Source organism: Sinocyclocheilus anshuiensis, unplaced genomic scaffold (assembly GCF_001515605.1).
Source record: "Sinocyclocheilus anshuiensis isolate Anshui unplaced genomic scaffold, SAMN03320099.WGS_v1.1 scaffold870, whole genome shotgun sequence".
Taxonomy (NCBI): domain Eukaryota; kingdom Metazoa; phylum Chordata; class Actinopteri; order Cypriniformes; family Cyprinidae; genus Sinocyclocheilus; species Sinocyclocheilus anshuiensis.
In genome coordinates this window covers 1845794-1857707 of record NW_015540842.1, presented here as the reverse complement: position 1 = coordinate 1857707, position 11914 = coordinate 1845794, and the positions used below count along the sequence as shown (strand labels likewise).

At 37.1% G+C, this 11914-nt stretch overlaps 1 protein-coding gene across 1 annotated transcript in view; it reads right to left on the bottom strand.

Moving 5' to 3' along the window:
* plod2 (procollagen-lysine, 2-oxoglutarate 5-dioxygenase 2) overlaps positions 1-11914 on the bottom strand; it is a 49807-nt gene that overhangs the window by 9269 nt on the left and 28624 nt on the right. The window contains exons 8-14 of the mRNA XM_016484885.1: positions 10902-11003; positions 7987-8112; positions 7770-7891; positions 6090-6194; positions 4740-4865; positions 4286-4427; positions 1527-1589 (exon numbers count right to left, since the gene is read on the bottom strand). Of these exons, the coding sequence (XP_016340371.1) occupies positions 1527-1589; positions 4286-4427; positions 4740-4865; positions 6090-6194; positions 7770-7891; positions 7987-8112; positions 10902-11003 (786 nt within the window). The remainder of the gene's footprint in view (positions 1-1526; positions 1590-4285; positions 4428-4739; positions 4866-6089; positions 6195-7769; positions 7892-7986; positions 8113-10901; positions 11004-11914) is intronic.

Below are 11914 nucleotides of genomic sequence, written 5' to 3'. Positions count from 1 at the left end.
GTTCGCTCTTGTGTTCATACTCGGCTGAGTTGCGAGTGTCCATTTGTACAGAATATACTGCATTGCAACCCACTTCTGCCTTTAGCGAGACTGTTACGTCCAGTCATCAAAGTGAGTCATAGCACAATGTTGGAAGGTTTTAAATCCTCTCTCGGATTTAGCGGCCACCGTTTCTTTCCCACTAAAATTTGAGATTTATTTATTAGTTGTAGTGTTTGCTTTATATTTAGTTTATTGGGTGTTCATGGTATTATAACTTTTGTGATTTTATGATATTCATTTTGTTGTGAATTTTGTTTTATTGATTGGTGTACCACGGTATGGTAGGTCTTATTTTTGGTTTGTGTGATTTTGTTTGTTTCAGGTATGATTTGAGTGGTTTTTAATAATTTTGGGTTTCTGTTTCCTCCAATGTGGTGTGTTATCTAGTCTATGATTCAGGGTTGATTTGCCTTATCTTGGGTATCATTTTCATCATTGGTTTTATACAATGTAATTTAATAGTTTAATTTAAGTTGGTTTACTTTATTTCAGTTTTGTATTTATATCCTTTTTTTGGAACAATTCTGTCAACCCGGTTATTATTTTAATAACATTATCTATGGAAAAGGATTATATCTGTCATTCTAATAAAGTATTAACCTTTTGTACTCTGGCTTCTAGTTCATTTATTTGAACTACCTGTGTTAAAGATATCATTGTTACCCTTACCCTAGAAAGTGGGGGTGGCGTAGTAAATTTGGCCGACATTCCTAACAGCCATATATTCGAGGTCACAGTAACAAGTGCTATATAAATACCTAGACTGAGATAAGTCAAGGTAGTGGGGGTAAGTTTCATGTTACTGGTACTAGTGTGCTTGGAAGGGGGTTGCTCTTGGATATAGATGTTACTGCAGGGAAAACTATAATGAAGGAAATTTATTAGACCCTTCATTGGCCTTTCCACCACTGTGTAGAATACTGTGTAGAATTTCATGGTTCAGTGTATATATAATATCTGGTGCTTTGTCCGGGTTAACCCCATCAGAAAAAGCAGATGTAGCTTATCAAACTCAATAGCATCACTTTTCCAAAGGGTTCCGCTTGTTAGGAGAACACATCTGTTAGTGCAAGATGTATTAAAAAATGGCCGTAGTTTTAAAGCAAATGTTTGAATGCCTACCAGCACATGCACATACATTTATGGAATAGAAAAACCATGAAACAACCGCATTGAGCATGAAATGGGGATTTATGTTTTTTTCCACATGCATAGTAATTAATCTCAAAATTGTTTCACCCAGTCCTCTGGGACTATATGTTCTGTAATCTGACAACAATGCTTGTGATCTTGACATTGCACATATGAACCCCAAGCAAGCACATATTAAATGTAAGTAGAAGTTTTCCTTCAAAATCTGCATTATGTACTACATTTGTTAATTTAGTTTGGTTGGAATATCACTTTCTAACCATTTGGAAAAGTGATGCCTTGCTTTAAAACATTTAAATTATGCATGATATAATAATCAAAATAAGAGTAACCTGTGGGGCTCTGAGCATATGGAATGATTCCGGAGAAGGAGATTCTCTTTCTCTCTGTACTGTCTAAAATGAAGGAAAAGCACCATGTAAATTATATAATGAGACATAAACAGAGTAAGATACAGAGAGAGAGAGAAAGAGAGAGATTAAGAAATTAGAATATTAGGGAAGATAGGGACCAGCACATGTACAATATTAAACTCCGCCAGAACAGTAGAGATGTCTGTGCACTCTTGTGTTGAGGTTTTTTAGATGATTTTCTGCTCAGAAAATGGCTATGCGCTGCCTTTAGGTGTCCTAAACAGTTAGCTGTAGACAGTTAGAAAAACACCATAGTTAGTTATTAGTGGTGTAGGTTTTTTAAGGAGGAGCAAAAAGCACACAGCCAAACATTCCCATTGGTTCAAGGTCACACTATGAATGTGAAAAATGGAGAGAGGGAAAGGATGATGGGCAGAGAACACACTGAATGCATCACAGAGGCTGCCATAAACGGACAGACACGCCATGCCATCACGATAGCGCACTGATATACTTAGAATACTTGCCAGTTACATCTTGGTCACAGAGGTGCAGCAGATGTTTCAAAGCATTAAGAAATCAGGCTGAATTGTCAAATGCAAACTAATATAGAACAATCGCTGTTTTTAGAGGTGAACTGCTTTATGATCTACTGAATCTATATGAATCTGTATTATGAAAGCCCGTATCCGCCACCTAGTAAAAACTAAAAAAAAAAAAAAAGTTATTTCAGCTTTTAATAATAAAATCAAGAATCTGTGGTTTGTTCATTCCCTTTAAATGTTATTCAATTGACAAAAGTACAAATAAAAGATTTCCAAAGTTTGCACTGACCAACGTCAATGTATTTTGTAAATATGGACACATTTAGATTTTGATGGCTGCAACACATTCCAAAAAAGTTGGGACAGAGGCAAAATAAAAGTGAAAAGGTTATAGAATATCCACTTTAAACTGTTTTGAAACAGTTCACAGTAAGCAGGTGAATTGGTCATGGGTCAAGGTATCATGTTTGGGTATAAAAGGAGCATCTCAGTCTTTGCAAGCAAAGCTGGATCATGGCTCATCACTTTGTGCCAAATTTCATGAAAGAAGTGTCAAACAAATCAAAAATCACATTTCACAATGCAAAATCGCAAAGAATTTAGGTCTTTCACCAACTACCACACTTAACATTGTGAAAAGTTTCAGGGAATCCAGAGAAATCACAGGACATGTAGGGCAAGGCAGGAAACCTCAGTTGAATGTGCTTGACCTTTGAGCCCTCAGATGACATTGCATAAGAAATTATAGCCACATGGGCTCAGGAGTACTTCAGAAAACTGATGTCACTTAACACAGTCTGCTGCTGCATCAAGAAATGCAACTTGAAACTCTGTTACTCTAGGAGAAAGCTATACATCAATTCTATGCAGTGATGCTGCCGGGTTCTCTGGGCCAGAGCTCATCTCAGATAGTCAAAAAGACAGTGAAAATGTGTGCTGTACTCAGATGAGTCCACATTTAATTCTGTTTCTGGGAAAAAATGGATTTCGAGTTATCAGTCCCAAAGACCAAAGGGACCATCCAGACCTTCATCAGTGACAGATGCAAAAGCAAACATCTGTCATGGTATATGAGTGCATCAGTGCAAACGTCATGGGTGACTTGCATTTGTGTGAACTTAAGGTACCATTGACATGGAGGCATATATTGGAGTTGTACAGAGAAATACACTACCGTCAAGATGATGTATTTCATGGGAAGTCCATGGTTATTAGATCAAGACAATGCCAGCTCTCATTCTGCATGTGCTACAACAGCATGGTTTTGTAGACTCAGAGTAAATGTGCTAGACTGGCCTGCCTGCAGTCCAGATCTGACTCCTATTGAAAATGTATGACCAGTCATGAAAAGGAGAATAAGACAGCGACAATCACAGTCTGCTGAGCATCTGAAGCCTTGTTTCAAGAGAGACTGGTCAAAAAATTTGCTTGCAAAACTTAAAAAATTAGTATAATTAATTCCCAAACAATGGAACATTGTAATTAAAAGGAAAGTTGATGTGACACAGTGTTAAACGTGCCTCTGTCCCAACTTTTTTGGAGTGTGTTGCAGCCAGCAAAATCAAAATGTGTTCATATTTACAAAATACATTTAACGTTGGTCAGTGAAAACTTTGGAAATATTTTCTTTGTACTTTTGTCAATTAAATAAAAGTTAAAGAGAATGAACAAATCATAGATTCTTGATTTTACTGCATTTTTACAAAACGTCCCAACTTCTCTGGAATTGGGGCTGTACAATTGCTAGTTTGTCTCACAATTTTGAGAAAAAAAGTCAGAATTGCAAGTTTACATCAAATAATTCTGAGAAAAAAAAATAAGTCAGAATCGTGAGATAAATAGTCACAATTATCCATATTTATTTATACAGTGGTGGAAAAGGGCTTCCATTCCTACTCTTCCTCCCTTATTCCAATTGCAGCTCTATCAACAGAATCCATGACATTTTGTGACTATACTTTTGAAACATGAATTATATATTGTAACAGTTTTCCTGGTGTCTTCCACTGTAATGCAGCATGACACAAATGCTGTTGATGGAGCTTAAAATAATACTAAACAATATTAAATTCAAAAACAAAATAATTAATTACAACTCTAGACTATTATAAAATAAATGCTATGAATATTGCTGATCTAGATTAAATACTATAATTGCTATAATTGTAGTCATTTGTGTTCCAGCGGTCATACCAACTCTCTGGCATTCCTGCACATGGCCATGTCGGGGTCCAATCTCTCCAAGACAAAGACATTCCTCTCTTTGAGCTCATTCCGCAGAGTCTGGCCTTTTATGAGGTAGATGTGGGCCATGAAGGGGATGTTCCACAAACCACTATTTACACAAGAAAAGACAAAAGAACATAGTTATATATCACATAGTCATATAGTAATATTTTTAATACTATTTTAAAATAGACTTTGGTAAAGACATGGCCTGGTGAGCAATGGGCATGCTAAAAAGTAGTCTGACTTTTGATAGAGTAGATCACTTTTTTAACAATGGACATGCTAAAAAGTAATCTGAGTTTGAACAGAGTACTCTTTTTGATTCAGAGAAGGATAAATGCAATTTCGTAATGTTCCAGTAAGATTATATACAGTGAAATATCAGTAATTTCTGGATCACACCCTCCAAGACACTCACACACGCTTTCCTTGCACGATGTCAATGTAGTCCTCAGATCTCGCATAATAACCATCTAGGCTCAAGGCTCCCCAAAAGTTGGACCACAATTTTCCGTGACGGGTGACAAGAGGGCCAATTATTTTTCTAAGGTGGAAAAAGGAAAAGTCAGCACAGAAATCAGCAACAGTCCATAAATGTATTATGATAGGCCTACTATGCAAGACATAATCCTGCTTTTTTGCCACCACAAGAAGACTTTAAAATTATAGGAAAACCAAATGTGATGATGATATTTGATGACCACAAAACAGGTTTAGATTTGCTGTAGTTTGTACTGAATTAAGTTTCCAGGATGACACTATAGAGCGACATGGTGGCAAGAAGGTCCCCGGTTTGAACCAGAAGGCCTTTCTGTGTGAGTTTGCATGTTCTCCTGTGTTTCCTATGGCTGCTTTGGTTTCCCTCACAATCCAAAAAACATGCAGTATAGGTAATTTGGACAAAATAAACTGCCTGTAGGTGTGTCTGTGTGTTAGCCCTATGATGGACTGGCCATCCATCCAGGATGTCCCCTGACTGTGGCCTGAGATGCTGGGAAAGGCTCCAGCATCCCTGCGACCCTACAGAGGATAAGTGGTTTGGAAAATAGGTGGGATGGATGGATTGGTTATGTTTATGGTACATAAGTGGTTACCATGATCCATGTGAGAACATATTCTTGTCAGGTTGTGAAGAAGGCATCCTTTTATTCAGGCACATGAGCGCAGTTTTATATGGTATTGTTCCTATAATCGTGAGAGTGACCCTGAAGTAACACAGTCAAACCCTTCACCTCTGTTGTGACCTTAAACTCAACAAGCATACAGAATATCACTTTACTGAGGTAAACATGTCATTCAAAACACATTAGTGGAAATTATAGTGTTGGTCAACAATGTGAGAGCAAGAAAGTAAAATTCCACATTTCTATGGTTCCCGGATACGATTTCACTCCACAAGCCAGAGGCCAGCAGAAAGAGTTCCCAAGCCTTCTTAAAATATCTGAAAAAGGGCTTCCTCCATAGTCATGCGAAAGAGCGCTTAAGGTTGTCACATTAAATGTGACTGAGTTTGGCCTTGTTTCTTATTTAAAGTCCAGTGGCATTATAAAAGTGCATGCGATATAGAGCAGACTGTTTCTATGTACCATGGGAAAACAGGAAGCCACCCGTGCTTATTTTTAAACCTTGAGGGATTTGTATTGAGTCGGCTGTAATGTTCCTGTGGCTTTAGCACATGAAGGATTCAAGTCTGTTCCCTCAGACAAAACGGTTACTGTGGAAGATTCCAAAGCATTGAAATGCTCGGCATTGATTAAAGGGAAACTACCTGTTTTGCTCAATGAGAAGTTTTAGGGTCTGTCGGTTGGTGAGCATCACATCTGCATCGATGCTGAAGTAATAATCACAAGAAAGATCCTTCCGGCACAAATGCCTGTTAGAAAATAGTGAGGGTGTCATTATTAATTATAGCAAAATTCAGGGCAATGTTGTTTCTCATGAACAGCAGTAAGACTGAACTGAGAGAATTCTGCTGAACTTTTTTATTTCCTGAAATGTGACAAAATGCATTCAAATGTCAGAGATCTGAATAATAACACTAACATTTCTTATCAAATTCTTCCAAGACCAAATTGTATGAGCCCTTCTGTCCTATAAACTCTTTCAGAAGAACATCTGAGAACTTAAAGGGTTAGTTCACCCCAAAAAAAGGGTGTTGCATTGCTTCAGTCCAAAATAACTTAAATAAAAATCGGCCATCCATAAAAAAAGTGTCTCACACGGATCCGGGGGGTGAACAAAGGCCTTCTGTGGCGAATCGATGCGTTTTTGTAAGAAAAATATCCATATTCAAAACGTAATAATCACTTGAATCTAGCTTGCGCTCACTGTTGTAAACAGAAGCTCAAAGACAATTTTTAATATAACTCTGACTGGATTCGTCTGAAAGAAGAAAGTCATATACACCTAGGATGCCTCGGAGGTGAGTACAACGCAGCCTAATTTTCATTTTTGGGTGAACTAACCCTTTAACTGTGTCCTTAGCTATTAACAATATCTGAGCAATATGATGTTCCTCTGAGTATCATTCTTTGAATATCTGTTACATTTTCTTAGAACGCTCTGCTCTGAAGCACAATGGCAGGAAACAAACATCTTCTGTCTGCTCTGACATCTTATGCAAACCAGCATTTTTTTGGACCTAGTAATTAAGACAAACAACTTGAGTGATATCACCATGTCAACAGCCACTGATGCCAAACACAGACATGCAGTAAGAAAACAGAGCCAGGATGAGCTAAGAGAATGTATGTGTCTACTGGACAACCTGTAGAGTAGCCCTAAAATATGTGATAGTATATGACACAATACATCCACCAAAAGCTTATGGATGTCATTTATTTGAACTTGTCTGTGCAAAACTCATCACCAATCCAACAAGTCACGTACTGAAGTTTAATATGTGGAGTTACTAACTCTAATTATGAACAATAGTAATAATAACACTTAAACAAGCAGCAACAATTACTATTAGAACCAGCTAGTTAAAGGTAGTTGTAAAAATAGCTCAGAAAAGTCAAATGAGCATATCTAGCAGCATTTGTTTACAGATGTCACTTGGTTTGATGTTGTGATAGCTTTTATGGTAAGTGTATTATTAAAGCAGGCATGTACAAGCAGCTTAGTTTTGGAGCTGGGATGGGAATCTTGGAGACAGCAGTGTTTTGGGGAGTGCTAAACTAAGAGCAAATAGAAGGGTTCAGAGGAGCTTCTTCTGTATTTTCTTGGTACATTGCTATCGGAGGGGCAGATTTACTGCTTTGTGGTGAGTCGGATGTTGTCTATGTGTTTTTATTTGTAAGGAGCTGAAAAGTTTGCTGACATGTGGCAAGGGTTTGCGTTTATCTTTGATCAGGAGTTAGAGCTTGAATTGCTCAGATTTGCATTGTAATTTACTTAATTATTTGCATATTTTCGAGAGTTACTCTGAAATTAAAGGGACGCTTACATTCCCATGTTTCTTGCTTCTCCTTGAGTTAAGTTCTCCTCGGGGCCAACAACTTTAAAACTGCGGAATACATCCTTGTTATCTTCCCAAAACTTCTGTATGTGCTTCTCATGGTAAACCTCCTGAAGAAAAAGATGTGGAACAAGCACGGTCAAAGACAGACGCTAAAATCCAAAAGGTCAAATGGTTCTCATTGCTTTGTCAGCCAAACACTCACACTGTTATGAACAAAGACATTCAGTTTATCTTTGGGATAATCTAGACTCAGGAACCTCTCAAGGAACTCTGGCAGGAATGGAGTCGGCTGCTCAATGTATATACCAACAGTCACTTGTGGAAATTCCTGTTTAGATAGAGAGAAAAGTCTGGTCAAACATTACGACTTTTTCATGCGTCTGAGTTATTCACAATGTTTTCACTAAGAGTGGGTGATATAACCCCCCCCCCAAAAAAAAATCACAGTAGGAGTCTTTTTATTGCGCAGTAATTGTGTATCGCAATATAAATATTTTGCTGGGAACTCAACAAAATATGATTTATATTTTAGCAACTCTGTAGGGTCGTGGAGATGCTGGATCCTATCCCAGTGTTTTGGGCCGAAGGCAAGGAAACACCGTGGATGGATGGCTAGTCCATCACAGGACTAATACACAGAGGCATACTTAATAACCCTGTTGTAGTGATTTTTTTTATTTTATTTTTTTTAATAATGCAGTGAATTAATTTGATAAATGAAAGATACTTAATCTAATTATTTGTCCAGCAAAAACAGTGTCACGTTATGTAACACTAAAATGAAAAACCAAAAACTCAAAAGAGTCAAACAAATATTATAAAGCTCTTAATTCTGAATGGATGAACTATATACGAACTGTAACATTGAACTAGTAAAATAGTTAATATACCACAAATGTGACATTCTGTAACACCCCTTAATATCAAGGGTTTCCTTGTCTTGACTTGTTTGTATTTTCGCTCTGTATTTTCACATTATTGTTCCTCTCTCACATGTGAATAATGGGAATATAGGATAACGAATATATCTACCATGGTTAAAATGGTATAGCAAAATAATATACCATCCAGCCTTATTTTTTACATAGCAAGAAGCGCTGCTGGAGGTCTGGAAAGTTAAAGCTTCTTCCCCATGACATTGAGCTTAAGGTTATATAGATCTGTCACCACTGCTTTTGTGGTTCTTGATCAGTCTACACAGCTCACTAGATGAAACGGGAACTGAGTGGCACCATGTAATTTCCCAGTTCCGACCTTGGCTCTGGGTTTCTGAAGGGAGTGTCCTAGAATCGAGCCAGAAGTCTTTAAATTGTTACCGACAGAAGAGCAGGGACTAAACAGGAGACTCAGGGGATTCTGCGGAGTCTAGACCGGTACAGTTTCCTTTAACGGCGCCCTTTCAACCTCAGTATATGCAGTGTGAGATTTTAAAACCTTGTCCCTTCTTCAAGAACAAACCCAAAACCACTGAGCAGATGAGAGTGGTATGACCCAGCCACTCCCTCGTCTTGACAAACAACAGACTCTGGGCTTCGTCTCATCACCATTTTCAGTGCTTCCTAGAAATAAACCAAATGTGTCTGATGTGTTAAAAAAGGCTTTTTGTTTCGCTTGACCAGTCATCTGAGGTTCTACCAATGACTGAAATTAAAAAGTTATCCTGCCATTTGTTCTTTAATGTAAGATATAGTATACTTTTTTTCCAGACCAGACAAAGAAAAAAATAAAGTTCTACTACTCTACTGTCTCAATTGCATTGCTTGGTAACACTTTTGATTAGGAAGTAGGAACACATATTCACTATTAACTAAGAGTTTTCCCTAAATAACCTCCTAATAGTTGCTTATTGATAGTAATTAAGGTAGTTGTTGTAGTCGTTATATTTATCTGGAATCTGGATCTGGAATATGGTCATGCATTAATATGTGCTTTGTAAGTAGTAGCCAAAATGCTAGTAATATGAATGCTAATAAGCAAATAGTTAATACCGAACAGTGTTCCTTAATCTGTATTACCGATTGTTTCAACTCATTCTTATTCATAGTAAACACTGTTTTGGAATTTTCTTACTATCCTGGGCTGCATTTCCCAAAAGCATCATAAGCCTAAGTAGATGGTAGATCCATTGTCTCCAATGGTCTCTACGATCAGCTTATCTCACAATGCTTTTGAGAAATGCAGCCCTGCACTGTTTGTGCTATGTATAGATCATCTCATGCGGATTGATGAGGACTGATGCTCTTCTAGTTTTCTAAGTGACTAGACTTATGATTTCTGCCTGGAGGACCATAAAATGGTCTAAAAATTCTACAGATTTGTGACAGATGGTCCAAGACATAACCAGAGACTAGATTACCATAGAGATTTGGGATCTTTTGACTTGGGCCATTGAGCACCTACCCAGATCAACCTAAAAAAGCACCTAGCAATGCCACCAAGCAACCAACCTAAACATGTCGACATGAAATGAAAATTCATTATATCATCCTGTTGCATTCATTCTTGATATGAAAGAAAAGATCTGTTGCTGCATTTCATCGCAACTTCATAACATTCTAGAAACCTCTCAGAAAACCTTAGCAGTCTGTTATCAAATGCTGATAAATGTGTCAGTATTATCAGGTCAGCTTGTGACCTGAATTTTGCTCTGGCAAATACTACAAGCAAGAAATGTGTTATTTCCACATCTGTAACTCAGGCTTATTGGAAAGAACTCAAAGCCCTTTTTGCCAACCTTAGCTGAACCCTACGGCAAATTTTCAGGACAACCACTTGAAGTTACCCCGTGGATAAAACCCCACATTGAGCCGCCCGCTACAGAGAGGTCTGGTTGACAGCAACACCGCAGTAAGTGAAACTGTCCTAAAACCAAAAGCCATTTCCTGCACCACAGCAGTACACAACTTCCTCTTCCTCAAGTGGCTCCTCATGGGCATTTATAATTTAAGGAATGTGTAAAACTAGGAAAAGCTAGTTGTTCACTCAACATATACAGGCATGTATTAATAGAGCTGGAAATGTTTCATTGTTTTAAATGGCGATTTTAAGATATAACTTTCTGGAGCTGAGAGAAAAAGGAACAAAAACAGCTACTGTGGCTTTCATTGGATGACTCACTTTAAGCTGAGACAAATCCACCATGTCTTGGTCACAGATGGTACAGCCTTGCTCATAGTTCCACACATTGGGGATGTAGTTGGCCAAGTAATTGAAGTATATCTGTGGGAGAGAAAAAATACACTTTAGGTATTTATTTATTTATATAATACTATTAAATAATAATAATAATAATAATAATACTAATAATAATAATCAAAAGCATTAAAAATAACCTTTAAAATATTTATTATATAAGGTCGAGATGATTTATGATCCAAGATAGGAAATGTACACCCATACTCCATCCTAGCTTTTAGTAGTTAAATCCAATTTTGGTCAGGACAATAAACCAAAAAATGAATCCTGCTGTCAGATTTTCATGACCTACAATAACTAGAACTATAATTATTGCTGATCTGTCACTTTAGATGTATAACACAATATGCATCAAATAATTCTCAATTGGGCATTTACAGGATAGCGTCGCAGGGAGGAACATTTTGCATTGATGTTCATTTTGTATTTAAATAGTGTGACAGACCAAGCAGATTAACTGTTTCAAAGGGAATGATGTTGTTGTTCTTGCAAAAGCATGTTGGCTTATGGGAAACAACTATGTTTTATCTTAGATCAGGACACTGAAACAAATAAACAGGTTGTCTCAAATTTTGCTGAAAAAGTAAATCTTAAATATTTACTTTGATTGATGCAATAAAGTTGTGCATTTTACAGCAACCCACCTTCTGTGAAGCCCATGGGACACCACATCAAATATTATTTACACCAACAAACATTTGCTATATTTACCTTTACAGTATATTTGTCATACAGAAAGAGAAAACTACTGTCATGAACATTAGAACTAAGGGACTCTGGCAAGATACAATGACAACATTTAATAATTTAGCACTTCTTTCCAAAAAAGTCTTACATCATATATATATATATATATATATATAAATAATCAGATTTCTTGATTGTAATGGGAGCAGTAGATGTTGTATTGCAGTTTTCACATCTATATAGAGGGT